Here is a 16,767-nt window from a genome sequence, read left to right as displayed (position 1 = left end):
AGGCTGGGGAGTTCTTAATTATGTTGCCTGTTCATATTTTCATTCTCATCATAGTTCCTTTGTAAAATGGCCGTTCCCAGACACCTTATCTTCTCAAGGCCAAACTGCCGAGCAATGAAATTACGTGCAGTTCTGTTCTCAACAGATGTTCATCATGTGACCATTTTCTCAGTGTTTCTTTGTTCTCCTGTTCCCAGAGTTTTGCTCTGTCTGTCTCTAGCTAGTAGCATCCTCCCAAAGCCCGTCGGGATATTGACATCCAGTCCCAGGCTATAGGATGTTTCCAATGGTGGTAGAGTTTAGGAAAGGGGTGGGGAACCTTTTCATGTTGGAATGCTGCATTAAGTTAGCTGTAATATATTAAGGCCAAATCCAAGAAACTTCAATTAGATATACTTCAAAATATACATTATTTTGTTAAAATAGCCCTCATGACTTACTATTGTTTTACTTGTGGCCGTCAGTCGTGGCGGATTATTTCGTTGAATCTTCTTTTACTCTTTAGTATTTTAAATACGTTCATTTTAGGATTAAAGTGAAAATAAAAGACGAACAAAAATATATTAATAAAAATAAAAGAATTTGTTCTACAAAATTTGGATTCATTCAAAAGGCCGCACTTAATGGTCTAGAAGGCTGCAGGTTCCCCACCCCTGGTCTAGGTCTAGAGTTTCATAGCCTCGGAATTAAAGGGCACGCGTTTAGAAAGAGGAGGTGGAAGTGAGGAAGAACTTCTTTAGTCAGATGGTATTTAATCTGTAAAACTCATTGCCACAGAGGGCTGTGGAGGCCAAGTCAGTGGATATTTTTAAGGCAGAGATAGACAAATTCATGATTAGAACAGGTATCAAGTGTTATGGGGAGAAGGCAGGAAAATGGGATTAGGAGGCAGAGATCAGCCATGATTGAACGGCAGTGGACCCAATGGGCCGAATGGCCTAATTCTACTCCTATAACGTGAAATTTACCTGCGTTATATTATATATACCATTAGTTTAGAATTAATCAATTACGTTTACATTAACTGAAAACTTCAGTTTAGAAATTGATATGAATGTTATTCAAATGGATTGATATTAAAACAATTTGTTTATCTATATCACTACCCACCAAGTTCATGATTTTCGATATTCTACTTGTGTTTGCTTTATTCATTTCTTCCTTTGTACTGCGTTTACAAAGACAAAAATAAACATATTTTTAAATAATTTTAACATTTTAAATAATTAATTCCCCGTCAATATTCATGCTGGCAATACCATCACTGATTGCCCAGACTTCAGTTCAGCAATTGATACAGCTGTACCTCTTGTAAGTTGCTGGTTCTCAATGGAAAGACACCTGAGAATGCATTAGTCTACCAGGAAACTGCAACAAAGCCTCTCAGCCAGGACATAGAGGTACGCAGGATGAAACCTGCAGGACATGTACTCAGAATGTCACCAGAACGGGCACCTAAGATAGTAATGACAACCTGACGGAAGAAGGAAAATAGGCCGACCAAAACTCATATGGAGGTGAACATTGCAGAAGGATTTGGAAGCCGGGGACATGAACCTTTCGAGGGTGGAAGATGGTGCACATGACCGAATAGAATGGCCAAAGCTTGCTGACCAATGAACTCAACAGTGTGGGAGGAACTAAGGCAAAGTCGAAGTCCAGCAACTACGTCTTAAGGTGCAAAGTTTCAAATTCTCAAAACACCACGGAGTTATGATTCAACCAGCATCCTCGTAACAACCTGAACTCTGATTAGAACAGGAGTCATGGGTTATGGGGAGAAGACAGGAAAATGGGAGTAGGAGGCAGAGAGCAGTCATGATTGGAAAGGAAATCCCCAATAAACTGAACCCAAATACCTATCCTGGAAATTAATTGTCTGTCTGTCTGTCTGTGTCTGTCTGTCTGTCAAAGGCAGGTGTGTTCCACCAAGACTGACAGATGTTGGACATAGAAAGTATTCAATGGATACACGTAATGATCCACTGTACATTGTGCAGCAATCATCGTTTTGTTTCACATTGATAGCACCTGTTTTTCTTTAACATATCCATTTACTGGTAGAACCCTGTACTAATTATCTAATTTATAAGCAATCACTTCACAACCATATTTTTCACAAACAGACATTGGAACTCTGTAGTTAAATGCAGCAAACATAGAAATGAATTGCTATCAAAGCCAAGAACACAATGTATTAAATTAAATCAGAGCTGGATATGACACTTCTCCCCCCCCCCCCAGCCCTCTCTCTTCCTCTTGCCCCACCTGGAATGGACGCCCACAATCCCACACCACCCCTCCCCCAATGATCACAATGAATGGCGGTGCTGGTTTGAAGGGCCGAATGGCCTACACCTGCACTGTTTACAAAACAAAAACAAAACACAACCCAGAGCAGTAAACAGGAGCCGGCCCTTTGGCCAGCAGTGTCTATGCCCAATATAAACGCATTTCTAGCTGCACTCCATCCTGATCCAGGTGCCCACCAGCCCAGTTAAGGTCAGCAGCAGCTCCACTCACTGAAGAACAAAATCAAAACGTCGCCCACAACAATAGCAAAAAAAATGAAAACAGTAACAAAAATAAAAGTGAAGAGGGATGAACTTCGCCCAAAAGGACAAGATAATAGGAATAACTAAACCAAGTGCTCCCTCTCTATATATTCTCTCTTCCTCTCTCACTATCTCTATATCTGTCTCTCTCCCTCTCTATATATATTATGTCTCTCTACCTCTCTCCCCCTCTATATCTCTCTCTATTTCTCTCCCTCTCTATATATATATATTCTTTCGCTCTCTCTCTATATATATATATTTTGCTATCTGTCCCTATTTCCCTCTCTCTCTATCTCTATATATCTGTCCCTATTTCCCTCTCTCTATATATATATCTATATATATATCTGTCCCTATTTCCCCCTCTCTATCTCTCTATATCGCTCTCTATTTCACTATCTCTCTCCCTCTCCCTATATATTCTCTAACTCTTCCTCTCTCACGATCTCGCTATATCTCTCTCACTCTATCTCTCTCTATCTCTCCCCCTCTCTATATATCTCTATCTCTCTGTCACCCTCTCCATATATATATTCTCTATCTCTCTCTGATTCTCGCTATATCTCGATCTCGCTATATATCTCTCTGCCTATATCCCTCCCTATATCCCTTTATCACTCTCTATATCTCTCTCTGTCTCTGTCTCCCTCGAACTCTCCTGCCGTGGTTACCGTTGGCAACGTCCCATAATGATGTCATAGATGCGCTCGGCAGCTTGTGATTGGTGGACTGTTAGTGGCCCCTCGTCCGTCTCTCCCTCTCCCTCTCTCTCTCTCCCCCTCTCTCTCTCCCTCTCTCCCTCTCTCTCTCTCCCTCTCTCTCACCGTCCAGTGCGGATCGGCTCCATCTTGGGCCGCGGCGTTACGTCATATCCGGGCTGAGGCCGCCCCCTGCGGGTCAACGAGCCGGGGCTGTGCGGGACGTCATTTCCGGGCTCATGCCCCCTCTCTCTCCCTCCCGCTCTCGAGAACCTTCGAGCGGGGCGGCCCTAGCCCGGAAATGACGTCGCCGCCCTTTGCCCCGCACTCTGCGGGGCGGCCTCAGCCCGGACATGACGCATCTGTCGCGGCCAAGATGGAGCCGATCCGCACTGAACGGTGAGAGAGAGAGAGAGGGAGATGGAGAGAGAGATGGATTGAGTAGAGAGTGAGTGAGAGGGTAGAGAGACAGAGGGGGAGAGTGAGAGGGGCAGAGATATAGAAGGCGGAGAGAGAAGGGAGGGAGAGACAGGGAGGGGGGAGTTGAGGAGAGAGAGTTCGGGAGAGAGAGAGATATCTGAGCGGTGGGGGCTGAGAGGGGCAGGAATAATGGGAGAGGTTCAGAGAGAGAGAGAGAGAGAGACAGTCCGGGGGCGGGGGGAGGGAGGGGTGAGAGACTGGGGAAAAGGGGGTGAAGTGAGTAGTGGGGGGAAGCAGGGAGCAATGGGAGGGATTCAAGGGGGAGTGGGTTTGGTGCCGAGGGGGATGAATGGTAGGGGGGGCATGGAACTGGGGGGGGGGGAGAGAGAGGGGTCAAGTGCATCATGGAAGGGGGTAGGGAGCCTGGTGGGGGTTCACACTGTTTGGGGGTGGGGAGGAGGGGGGAGGGAGCAAAGGGGGGTAAGGTGCAGGAGGCGGCAGGGGTAATGGGTAGGGAGCCACAGGGAGGAGGTCACACTGTTTGGGGGTGGGGAGGGTGTTGCAGTTTAGGAAGTCAAACCAGGGCAGGATCTTCACTGTGAATGGCGGGGCGCTGGGGCAATAGACAAGCGACAATAGGTCCAGGAATAGGCCATTCGGCCCTTGTGCCAGCACCGCCATTCAATGTGATCATGGCTGATCATCCCCAATCAGTTCCCCGTTCCTGCCTTCTCCCCATATCCCTTGACTCCACGATCTTTAAGAGCCCTATCTAGCTCTCTCTTGAAAGTATCCACAGAACCGGCCTCTGAGGCAGAGAGGCCCACAAACTCACAACTCTGTGTGAAAAAGTGTTTCCATGTCTCTGTTCTAAATGGCTTGCCCCTTATTCTTAAACTGTGTGGCCCCCGGTTCTGGACTCCCCCAACATCGGGAACATGTTTCCTGCCTCTAGCATGTCCAAACCCTTAATAATCTTATATGGTTCAATAAGATCCCATCTCATCCTTCTAAACTCCAGAGTGTACAAGCCCAGCCGCTCCATTCTCTCAGCATATGACAGTCCCCCACATCCCGGGAATTAACCTGGTGAACCTACGCTGCTCTCCCTCAATAGCAAGAATGTCCTTCCTCAAATTAGGGGACCAAAACTGCACACAATACTCCAGGTGTGGTCTCATTAGGAATCTGAACTCTGAGCCTTGCGGAATGTGTAGAGCCGAGGGATCTCGGAGTGCGGGTACGAGTTGGGCCGAAGGGCCCTGTTTCCAACTCCATGACTCTATGACAAAGTGCTGGAGTAACTCAGCGGATCAGGCAGCATCTGTGGAGAAGATAGACACAAAGTGCTGGAGTAACTCAGCAGGTCAGGCAGCATCAGTGGAGAGAAGGAATGGGTGGCGTTTTGGGTCCACACCCTTCTTTGGTTTAGTTTAATTTAGAGATGCAGCGCGGAAACAACAGGTCTTTCGGCCCATGGGGTCCGCGCCGACCAGCGATCACCCCGTACACTAGCACTATCCTACGCACATTGGGGCCAATTTAGCAATTTTGTGGAGGCCAATTAATTTACAACTGTACCGCTGCGCCAGTGTGCAGCGCGGAATTATATAACGGTTTCCTCCGCCATAAACGCACCCAATATGTGCTAGGAATGTCCTGTTTGCCAGCTTGTTGACCCTCAGTGTTCCCCTCCTGCAGGGTTTAGGAGCCGTTGCTGTGGACGGAGAGACAGGAACGTGAGCGGCCATTGAGGGCGGCCAGGGTGCCGGTGAGCCCCCCATCTGCACGGTGTGCGGGCCGGGCATCGAGGGCTGATCTTCGATGGAGGACAACATGACGGGGCACAACAAGGAGAAGCGTTATGAGTGCGACGTATGTGGCAAGGCCTGGCAGTACCTGAGCAAGCTGGAGGCCCACCGGCGGGTGCACATGATAGAACGCCCCTTCAACTGCATAGAGTGCGGCAAGAGCTTCAAGAGGGCGGATGTGCTGAAGGCCCACCGGCGGGTGCACACGGGCGAGAAGACCTATGGCTGCTCTACATGCGGCGAGAGCTTTACCCAGTTGTCGAGGCTGCGGGAGCACAAGCGGGTGCACAGCAGTGAGCGGCCCTTCACCTGCTCCGACTGCGGCAAAGGCTTCAAGTCGTCCAAGGATCTGAAGGGGCATAGCCGCGTGCACACCGGGGAACGCCCCTACACATGCAGCGACTGCGGGAAGGGCTTCACCCAGTCTAGTCACCTGCTGGTGCACCAGCACACCCACTCCAGCGAGCGCCCCTACACATGTGCCCAGTGCGGCAAGGACTTCACCCAATCCGGCAACCTGGTGCTGCATCAGCGCACCCATACCGGCGAGCACCTCTTCACCTGCGCGCAGTGCGGCAAAGGCTTCACCCACTCCAGCAACTTGCTGAGGCACCAGCGCACCCACACCGGGGAGCGCCCCTTCACCTGCGCCCAGTGCGGCAAGGGCTTCACCCACTCCAGCAACTTGCTGAGGCACCAGCACACCCACACCGGGGAGCGCCCCTTCACTTGCGCCCAGTGCGGCAAGGGCTTCACCCGCTCAGACCGCCTGCTGTATCACCAGCGCACCCACACCGGCGAGCGTCCCTTTACCTGTGCCCAGTGCGGCAAGAGCTTCACCCAGTCCAGGAACCTGCAGCAGCACCAGCGCACCCACACCGGCGAGCGCCCCTACACCTGCGCCCAGTGCGGCAAGGGCTTCACCCGCTCCACCTATCTGATGTCCCACCAGCGGGTGCACGCCGGCGACCGTCCCGTCCCCAGCCTGGTGTGTGGAAAGCGCTTTGCCATGGCTTCCCACGCCCTCCCTCACCAGCACGTGCCCACCAGTGGCCAGGCCTACGACTGCCCGTACTGTGGTGAGGAGTTTGACAGCTCGCGGGGGTTGCGGCAGCACCGGCGGACCCACGCCGGCGAGCAGCTGCTCTCACTGTGACAAGAGAGCATGGGGGCTGCGGGAGCAGCAGCGGATACACACTGGAGACCCTTTGTGTGCGCTGAGTGTGGCGAGGGTTTCACCCGCCTTGACCACCTGCTGGACCACTGACGAGTCCACACCGGCCAGCGCCCTTTCATCTACCCTCTCTGCAGCAAGACCTTTGCCCGCTCCTCCAGCCTGCTGGCACACCGCCACGTGGATAGATAGGCGCTGTTTAAGTAGACACAAAAGGCGGGAAGAAATGGATAACGTTTCAGGGTCGAGACCCCGTCTTCAGTGTCGACCCGATATGTCACCCATTCCTTGTCTCCAGAGATGCTGCCTGTTCTGCTGAGTTACTCCTGTACTCTGTCAATGTCACCGATCCATGTTCTCCACAGATGCTGCCTGACCCGCTGAGTTTCTCCAGCACTCTGTGTTAGTTATAAAGTGATACAGTGTGGAAACAGGCCCTTCGGCCCAACTTGCCCACATTGACCAACATGTCCCAGCTACACTAGTCCCACCTGCCTGTGTTTGGTCCATATCCCTCCAAACTTGTCCTATCTATGTAACTGTCTAACTGTTTCTTAGGATAGTCACAGCCTCAACTACCTCCTCTGACAGTTTGTTCCATACTCCCACCACCCTCTGTTTGAAAAGGTTACCCCTCAGTTTCCTTTTAAATCTTTTCCCCTTCACCTTGAACCCATGTCCTCTGGTCCTCGATTCCCCCAGTCTGGGCAAGAGATTCTGTGCATCTAACTAAATTGTGCTCTATGCAAGATTCCAGCATCTGCAGTTTCTTGTGTCTCCCTCACCTGTATCCACCTATCACTTCTGAAGAAGGGACTCAGCCTGAAACTTCTCCCATTCCTTTTCTCTAGAGATGCTGCCTGTCCCGCTGTTACTCCAGCATTCTGTATCCACCTATCACTTGCCAGGCTTTGTCCAGCCCCAACTCGCTTTTCCAGCTTCCTCCCCCCACCCTCTCCACTCAGTCTGAAGAAGGGTCCTGACTCAAAACGTCGTCTGTCCATTCCCTCTAAAGCGGTGGAGGGACTCAGTGGGTCAGGCGGCATCTGTAGAGGGAAGGCAATCTAAGGCGACCACTCCCACCTCTCCCTTTCTCCACCCCCACAACAAGCAGTCTGAAGCAGGGTCCTGACCTAGAATGTTGCCTGTCTATGCTCTCCAGAGGTACAAGTTACTTCAGGAGATTGTGTCTCTTTTTGTAAACCAGCATCTCCTGTTCCTGTATCTAGACTAGGCGTAAATTTCACCCTTCACTTGTGCTCAGTCCGTCAAGGCCTGCTGGATCTCCCGGTTGCCAACCATTTTATCTCCCCTTCCCACTCCCACACTGATCTTTCTGTCCTGGGCCTCCTCCATTGCCAGAGTGAGGTGACACACAAACTGGAGGGACAGCACCTCACAGCTTACAGACCAGGCATGAACACAGAATTCTCCAATTTGAGGAGACTCTCCCCTCATCCAAATGAAATCCTGGAGCATGTCCCGACCCCAACTCTTATTTCCTGCTTCCCCCCGCCCGCCCCCGCCCCCCGGCTCCATGAGTCCATAGAAATGTTCAGACCCGACACGTTGCCTGGCCATTCCCCTCCAAAGTGCCGGTAGAACTCAGCAGGACAGCCATCCGTGGTGGGAAACGGATGGAGAAGTGTTCCTAATACAAGCCCTCCTTAGCCCTGTCGAGGAGCAGACAAGCAACAGTACCAGCATCTTCTCATTCATACTGTACCCAAGTGAATATGCAAAAGTGAGCCAAGCTGCACACAGCCGACTGCCCACAGTACCAGCTGGCTGCCACTGGCCCAAACACTTAAAAGCATTTTAAAGTGTGTTTTTTTTAAAATAAAGTCTTAACGTATTTGTGCCTTGCCTAACAAATAAAGCAAGTTTTTCCTGACCTGACTGTGTTCTTCAGAATTGATGTTGTGTTCTTCAGAATTCATGTTGTGTTATCAATAATGAAAGAAAATGCCAGCCTTCTCAGGAAATGATGATGATGGCGGGACTGACATATGTTGAAAGAATTGGGTGACTGGGTTTGTATTCACTGGAATTCAGAAGGATGTGGGAATCTTATAGAATCGTATAAAATTAGTGAGAGATTGGACAGGGTAGATGCAGGAAACATGTTCTCCATGTTGGGGGAGTACAGCACTGTTATCCATTTCTTTAGAAAAGATTTAACATTTTTAAATAGCCTAAGTGTCCAAATAACATTCACACAAGAATTCACAATATAGCATCATTTTTAAATCTCATTGTCGTAGATTTATGGGCCAAATAGAAGGAATTTAGTGTTTGATTCCTGTAAATGAATGGCCATTATTTTGGTGACTGGCTATTTTACCCCCACTTGCCTTTATCTAAGCAGGTTCATTGCACGACACTGAACAGCCAGACTTGCCTTCTCCCTGGTCAGCTCCTGTACAAGCTGCTCTGGGAATCCAGGAGGGATGGAGACAGACAGACAGACACTCCACAAACTCCTCGTCCACTTGACCTTGTTCTCCTGTCCCACCCTGCGCCTTCCGCCCCGCTCTTAACGTCACCGCTCGCGGAGGGCAGCGACGTCATTTCCGGGCTGGTGCCCCTCTCTCCCCCCCCCCCCCCCCCGGGCCCCACAGCTGTATTATACTCGCTCCCGGGCCCAACAACTGTATTACACACGCTCCCGGGCCCCGCAACTGTATTACACTCGCTCCCGGGCCCAACAACTGTTTTGTACACGCTCCCGGGACCCGCAACTGTATTACACTCGCTCCCGGGCCCCACAACTGTATTACACTCGCTCCCGGGCACAACAACTGTAATACACTCGCTCCCGGACCCCGCAACTGTATTACACTCGCTCCCGGGCACAACAACTGTATTACACTCGCTCCCGGGCCCCGTAACTGTATTACACTCGCTCCCGGGCCCCACAACTGTATTACACTCGCTCCCGGGCCCCACAACTGTAATACACTCGCTCCCGGGCCCCGCAACTGTATTACACTCGCTCCCGGGCCCCGCAACTGTATTACACTCGCTCCCGGGCCCTACAACTGTATTACACTCGCTCCCGGGCCCCACAACTGTAATACACTCGCTCCCGGGCCCCGCAACTGTATTACACTCGCTCCCGGGCCCCACAGCTGTATTACACTCGCTCCCGGGCCCAACAACTGTAATACACTCGCTCCCGGGCCACGCAACGGTATTACACTCGCACCCGGGCCCCACAACTGTATTACACTCGCTCCCGGGCCCCGCAAGTGTATTACACTCGCACCCGGGCCGCACAACTGTAATACACTCGCTCCCGGGCCCCACAACTGTAATACACTCGCTCCCGGGCCCCACAACTGTATTACACTCGCTCTCGGGCCCCACAACTGTAATACACTCGCTCCCGGGCCCTGCAACTGTATTACACTCGCACCCGGGCCCCACAACTGTATTACACTCGCTCCCGGGCCCCGTAACTGTATTACACACGCTCCCGGGACCCGCAACTGTATTACACTCGCTCCCGGGCCCCACAGCTGTATTACACTCGCTCCCGGGCCCTGCAACTGTATTACACTCGCACCCGGGCCCCACAACTGTATTACACTCGCTCCCTGGCCCCACAACTGTATTACACTCGCTCCCGGGCCCCACAACTGTATTACACTCGCTCCCGGGCCCCGCAACTGTAATACACTCGCTCCCGGGCGGCTCCAGCTTTCGACGCCCCCGCCGACAAAACTCTCCAGCCGGTTAACCTCCCGCCTCCCCCTCTTTTCCCCCCCACTCCCCTCTCTCCCTCCTCTCTCTCCTCCCTCCTATCTCCCCCCTCCAACTCTCTCAACCCCTCCTCCTCTCTTCCCCCACCCCTCTCTTCCTCCTCCTCATCTCTCCACCCCCCCTCTCCTTCCACACACCCCTTACTCCTCCCCCCCCCCTCTCTCTCTTTCTCCCTCCCCCCACTCACTCACTAGCCGTTGATCGCCGCCGTTAACCGCCCCGAAGCTGGGACACCTGGAAAGCGACGGTAAGGAGGTAAAGAGCATGAATTTAAAGCAGGTACACAAAATTGCTGGAGGAACTCAGCGGGTGCAGCAGCATCTATGGAGCGAAGGAAATAGGCGACGTTTCGGGCCGAAACCCTTCTTCAGACTGATGGGGGGTGGGGAAAGAAAGAAGGAAAAAGGGAGGAGGAGGAGCCCGAGGGCGGGCGGATGGGAGGGTGGGAGGAGACAGCTAGAGGGTGAAGGAAGGGGAGGGGACAGCACAGGCTAGCCAAATTGGGGGAATTCAATGTTGATGCCATAAGGGCGCAAGGACCCCAGACGGAATATGAGTATGAGTAAATTTAAAGCAGCTGCATTTGATTGACACCGTGTGCTCGACCCGTTCTCCCGCCTCCACCCGGGATCCGAGCGCGTGTGTGTGTGGGCGGGGCCAGAGCGCGCGTGTGTGTGTGGGGGGGGGGGGGCGGGGCCAGAGCCCTGTGTGTGGGCGGGGCCAGAGCGCGGGGGCAATGTTACAACATGTTGGGATTTTAAACATCAAGTCTGTAATTTATCCCATCAGATAAAACATAAAAATAAGTTTAATTTGTCACCTAATTCCCTTTCATATTTTTAAGTATTAAAAAAGTTATGGCAATTTTCATACTCGGAAATTAGCATCTTGTACCCTATTGCTTTTCCATTGACTTAACACCAAAGCTGTGATCGAGGACAGTCAAAAGCCCATAACTTTCTTAAAAATTAAGAGAACCAAAAGAAATTATCAGTTATTATAGATTGAAACATTCTGAAACAAATATGAAACAATCTTACTTGGATGACCTGAAATTAAAGCATATAATTAGTTAGTTACCCAATTGTAGCTAATTACATAATTCAATTACTAGATCTAAACATCTATCCATTTCCTACAAAACAGATAAATGTGTCCATATACCATGATATAAATATATACACACATGAATAAATAAACTGGTAAAGTGCAAATAACAGAAAGTGGTTGTTAATAATCAGAGTTTTGTCCGAGCCAGGTTTAATAGCCTGATGGCTGTGGGGAAGTAGCTATTCCCGAACCTGGTTGTTGCAGTCTTCTGGCTCCTGTACTTTCTACCTGAAGGTAGCAGGGAGATGAGTGTGTGGCCAGGATGGTGTGGGTCTTTGATGATACTGCCAGCCTTTTTGAGGCAGCGACTGCGATAAATCTCCTCGATGGAAGGAAGGTCAGAGCCGATGATGGACTGGGCAGTGTTTACTACTTTTTGTAGTATTTTCCTCTCCAGGGCGCTCAAATTGCCGAACCAAGCCACGATGCAACCGGTCAGCATGCTCTCGACTGTGCACCTGTAGAAGTTAGAGAGAGTCTTCCTTAACAATCCGACTCTCCGTAAACTTCTCAGGAAGTAGAGGCGCTGATGAGCTTTTTTGATAATTGCGTTAGTGTTCTCGGACCAGGAAAGATCTTCAGAGATGTGCACGCCCAGGAATTTGAAGTTCTTGACCCTTTCAACCATCGACCCGTTGATATAAATGGGGCTGTGTGTCCCCCTCCTACTCATTCCAGAGACCACAATCAGTTCCTTGGTTTTGCTGGTGTTGAGGGCCAGGTTATTGCGCTGGCAGCATATGGACAGTTGCTCGATCTCTCTTCTGTATTCTGACTCATCCCCATCAGTGATACGCCCCACAATAGTGGTGTATAATATAAATCCCTCTCCCTTACTCCACAATATAAATAAATATTGAAAAAGTCGCCCACGTTTTGGAAAATAAAATTGACCTTTTTGAAAATGGTTTAAATCGAAATAATGAATGTAATCGAAAAATAAAAAGATTTTCAAAACAGCAACAAAAAATTGTTTTTTATAGATAGTGAATGCGATCGAAAAATATAAAGATTTTCAAAACAAAAAGCAAAAACCCAGTGTTTTTATCGATAGTCGGCTTAAAAATTGGTTTAAATCGAAATAATGAATGAAATCGAAAATAAAAAGATTTTCAAAACAAACGTGTCAAATGAAAACTAAAAAGCGGCTGAAATGCAGCGTCGTGTTGAAGGGGGAGAGAGATAAGGGAGAGAGGGGAGGAGGAGGAGAGGAAGAAGCAGGGGAGAGGGAGAGGGAAGGAAGGAAGGAAGAGGGGAGGAGAAGAGTGAGGAAGAGAGAGAGAGGGGGAAAGAGGGAAGATGGAGGGAAGAGAGAGAGGGGGAAGGAGAAGAGAGTGGGGGAGAGAGGGAAGGAGGAGGGGGTAAAGAGCGAAGGAAGAGAGGAGAGGAAGGAGTGATAGAGGGAAGGAGGAGAGGGGAGAGGTGTGGAGAGAGGGAAGGAAGAGGGAGAGAGAGAGAAGAAGGAGAAGGAGAGAGAAGGGGATGAGGAGAGAGGGGAAGGAGGAGAAGAGAGGGAAGGAGGAGGAGGGACTCGGGAAAGAGAGACGAGGACGGGAGGAGCAGAGAAGAGAGGCTCGGGCAAGGAGAGGAAGAGGGGGGAAAAAAAGAGGAGAAGATGGGAGGAAGAGAGAGAGGGGGGAAAGAAGAGGGGGAAAGACAGGGAGAGGTTGAGGCAAGAGAGAGGAGGGGGGAAGGGAGGGAGAACGAGAGGGGGAAGGAGGAGGACGGAGAGGGGGAGGAGGAGAGGGGGAACCAAGGAGAACGAAGAGAGGGAAAAAGGCCCAGGAGCGAGAAGAGGGAGGATAGGAAGACGGGGGGAAGGAGGACGGAGGAGAGGGGGAAGGGGAGACGGATTTGAGGGGGGAAGGGGGAAGGAGGAGAGGACGAAGGAGAGAGGAGGAGAGGGGGAAGGAGGATGAGGGGGGAAGGCAGGGGGGAGTGGAACCAGAGGGGGAAGGAGGAGGAGGAAGAGAGAGGGGAAGGAGGAGGAAGAGAGAGGGGAAGGAGGAGGAAGAGGGGGAAGGAGCGAGGAGAGGGGGAAGGAGGGAGGAGAGGGTCGAAAGGGAAGGAGGAGGAGGAGAGGGGGAAGGAGGAGGAGGATGAGGGGGAAGGAGGAAGGAGGAGGGAGGAGGCCAAGGATGGGGAGGGGGTAAGGAGGAGAGCGAGGGGAGGGGGAGGACGGGGGAGGAGTGGAGAGGAGGGAAGGAGGAGGAGAGGGGAAGGGAGAGGGGGATGAGGGAGGGGAAGGGGGAGGAGGAGGGGGGGGAGGAAGGGAGGAGGAGGAAGAGGCGTCCCGGGGGGAGGAGGAGGAGGAGGGGCGAGGGAAAGGAAGGAAGAGGACGGGGGGGAAGCGAGGAGGAGGGACGAAGGGGGGAAGAGGAGGCAGTAGAGAGGGGAAGGAGGAGGGAGGAGGGGAGGAAATAACATGGGGAAGGAGGAGGGGGAGAGGAGGAGGAGGAGGAGGAGGAGGAGTAGGGGGAAGGAGGAGAGGAGGAGGGGGAAGGAGGAGGAGGAGAGGGGGAAGGAGGAGGAGGAGAGGGGGAAGGAGGAGTGAGAGGGGAAGGAGGGGGAAGGAGGAGGAGGAGAGGGGGGAAGGAGGCAGGAGAGGGGGCACAGGAGCGGGGAGGAGGAGAGGAGGAGGAGGAGGAGGAGGAGGAGGAGGAGAGGAGGAGGAGGAGAGGAGGAGGAGGAGGAGGAGGAGGAGGAGGAGAGGAGGAGGAGGAGGAGAGGAAGGAGGATGGATGGACAGGAGGAAAGGAGGAGGAAGAGGAGGAGGAGGAGGAGGAGGAGGAGGAGGAGGAGGAAGAGGAGGAGGAGGAGAGGGGGAAGGAGGAGGAGGGGGAAGAGAGGAGGAGGAGACGGGGGAAGATGGAGGAAGGAGAGGGGGAGGAGGAGGAGGAGGAGAGAGGGGGAAAGAGGGGGGAAGGAGGAGGGAAGAGAGGGGAAGCGAAGGAGGAGGATGAGGGGGAAGGAGGAGGAGGAGAGGGGGGAGGAGGAGGAGGAGGAGATGGGGAAGGAGGAGGAGAGGGGAAGGAGGAGGAGGAGAGGGGGAAGGAGGAGGAGGAGGTGGAGGAGGAGGAGGAGGAGGAGGAGAGGGGGAAGGAGGGGGAAGGAGGAGGAGGAGAGGGGGAAGGAGGAGGAGGAGAGGGGGAAGGAGGAGGAGGAGAGGGGGAAGGGGGAGGAGGAGAGGGGGAAGGAGGAGGAGGAGAGGGGGAAGGAGGAGGGGGAGAGGGGGAAGGAGGAGGAGGAGAGGGGGAAGGAGGAGGAGGAGAGGGGGAAGGAGGAGGAGGAGGAGAGGGGGAAGGAGGAGGAGGAGAGGGGGTAGGGGGAGGAGGAGAGGGGGAAGGAGGAGGGGGAGAGGATGAAGGAGGAGGAGGAGAGGGGGTAGGAGGAGGGGGAGAGGGGGAAGGAGGAAGCGAGGGATGAAAGTGAAGGTGGATGTGGAGAAGTGAATGAATGAATGGAACGAGCGACCGTTGGTGGAGAATGTTCTGGAATCTTCTGCCCGGCGGGAAACGCGCGACGGCGACGGTTGAGGGGACGTGGATCGGGCGGGAAATAACGCGCAGGCGCGTGAGTGAGCGGGCGCCGACAGTTGGTCCGGGCCGGGAATGTTCTGGAATGTTGCGTGTTGACGTCACTGGGCCTCGCTCACTCGCTCGCTCGCGCCGTTGCCCGGGAGCGGCCGCTGGTGACGACAGCTTGAAGCCGGGAGCCGGAGCGGGAGCGGGAGCGCGCGTGAGCAAAGGGGCGTCGACAGTTGGTCCGGGCCGGGAAGGTTGCGTGTTGACGTCACTGGGCCTCGCTCACTCGCTCGCGCCGTTGCCCGGGGCCGGGAGCAGCCGTTGGTGACGACAGACAGACGACACATTCAAACCGGGAGCGCGAGCGAGCGCGTTGGACCGACCCCCCTATTCAGAATTAAACTGTCGACAGTTGTTCGGCCCGGGAGCGGGAGCGGGAGCGGGAGCGGCCAATGGTCGACTACAGCAGGACCGTGCGGGTAACGGACATTGACAGGTGTGTGTGGGGGTGTGCGGGGTGGAGGAATCTGACGCCGGGCGGGCGGGGAGACTCGGGGCCGCTGTGGGGAGCGGGGACAACAGATTGACATCCATCCATCCATCGGTGAGTATTTTGACCGCCGCTCCCCAGTGGACACCGGCTCCGTTGAAGTCAATGGGAGTGAAGCCATAGGCGGCCATCTTAGCTACTGGCAGTCTCCCGGGAGCGGGCGTCGACTGCAGGACCTGACAGGTGTGTGTGTGGGGGTGGGTTGGGGTTGGGGGGGGGGGGGGGGGTGGGTGGAGCTGACGCCCGGCGGGGAGCGAGCGCCCACTGTTGGGGTTCGTGAGAGGGAGGGGGGGGGGGGGGGCAGAGAAAAGTGGGGGAGAGGGGATGGTAGAGCGTGAGGGTGAAAGGGTAGGTTGGTGATGGAGAGGGGAGGGGAATGAGGAGAGGCAGGAGAGAGGGGGAAGAGAGGTGGAGAGAGAGGAGGAGAGAGTGGAGAGATAGAGGGAGAGAGTGAAGGGGGAGAGAGGTGGCGGGGAGAAGAGGCGGAGGGAGATAGGTGGAGGGAGGATGGGGAGAGGCAGGAGAGAGAGAGAGGGGGGGGGGAGGATCACAGAGAGAGAGAGAGGATAACAGGGGCAGGGAGGAGGGGTAGAGATGAGGGAGAGAGAGAGGGGAATAGAGAGGGAGGAGTGGGTAGAGAGGAGGAGGGTAGAGAGAGGGGGGGAGAAGGGAGAGAGAGAAGGGGGAGGGGGAAAGCTGGGGGGTGCAAGGAAATGAGGGAGGGAGGTGGAGAGAGAGTAGAGGGGTAGGAGAGGGGACAGGGAGATAGGTGGAGGGGAAAGACAAGCGGGGATGGAGGAGAGTGGAGGGAGAGGGAGGATAGTGGGGGCGGTTCACGGACATTGAGCCATTGATTGAGTGTGTGGGCGAGAAGGGTGGGCAACAGTTGGTCCGTGAGAGTAACGGGGAGACACAGCTGGGGGGGGGGCACACTGTGGGGGGGAGACACAGCTGGGTGGGGGGCCACAGCTGGGGGGGCACACAGCTCAGGGGGGGACACACAGCTGGGTGGGGGGGGCACAAGTGGGTGGGGGGACACACAGCTGAGGGGGGGGACACAGCTCGGTGGGGGGCACAGCTGGGGGGGAAACAGCTGGAGGGGGGGGGGACTAAGCTGGGGGGTGGGACACAGCTGGGGGGAGGGACAGAGCTGGTTA

General features: G+C 53.6%; 1 protein-coding gene and 1 long non-coding RNA gene across 2 annotated transcripts; both read left to right on the top strand.

The window, feature by feature from the left end:
- Window positions 1–1,098: 1,098 nt before the first annotated feature.
- On the top strand, window positions 1,099–2,522 carry LOC116969645. The gene is made up of 3 exons (XR_004410875.1): window positions 1,099–1,172; window positions 1,942–1,943; window positions 2,461–2,522. It is a non-coding gene; the product is annotated as an uncharacterized LOC116969645 (long non-coding RNA).
- A 1,061-nt stretch (window positions 2,523–3,583) lies between these two features.
- On the top strand, window positions 3,584–6,647 carry LOC116969651 (zinc finger protein 239-like). Its single transcript, XM_033016459.1, has 3 exons — window positions 3,584–3,655; window positions 5,378–5,780; window positions 5,817–6,647. The coding sequence occupies exons 2-3, from the start codon at window positions 5,501–5,503 to the stop codon at window positions 6,641–6,643; spliced, it is 1,107 nt and encodes a 368-aa protein (XP_032872350.1). The 5' UTR covers window positions 3,584–3,655; window positions 5,378–5,500; the 3' UTR covers window positions 6,644–6,647.
- The last annotated feature ends 10,120 nt before the right edge of the window (window positions 6,648–16,767 follow it).

Source organism: Amblyraja radiata, unplaced genomic scaffold (genome assembly GCF_010909765.2).
Source record: "Amblyraja radiata isolate CabotCenter1 unplaced genomic scaffold, sAmbRad1.1.pri S93, whole genome shotgun sequence".
NCBI classification, from domain to species: domain Eukaryota; kingdom Metazoa; phylum Chordata; class Chondrichthyes; order Rajiformes; family Rajidae; genus Amblyraja; species Amblyraja radiata.
The sequence above is the reverse complement of the archived record's forward strand: the minus strand, read 5'-3'. Positions and strand labels throughout refer to the sequence as shown.

Excerpts from the sequence above, each read along its gene's own strand:
- LOC116969651 (XM_033016459.1), top strand. The coding sequence starts at position 5,501 with ATGGAGGACAACATGACGGGGCACAACAAGGAGAAGCGTTATGAGTGC. Across the intron at positions 5,781-5,816 it reads GCACAAGCGGGTGCACAGCA|GCTTCAAGTCGTCCAAGGAT; the intron begins GTGAGCGGCCCT and ends ACTGCGGCAAAG.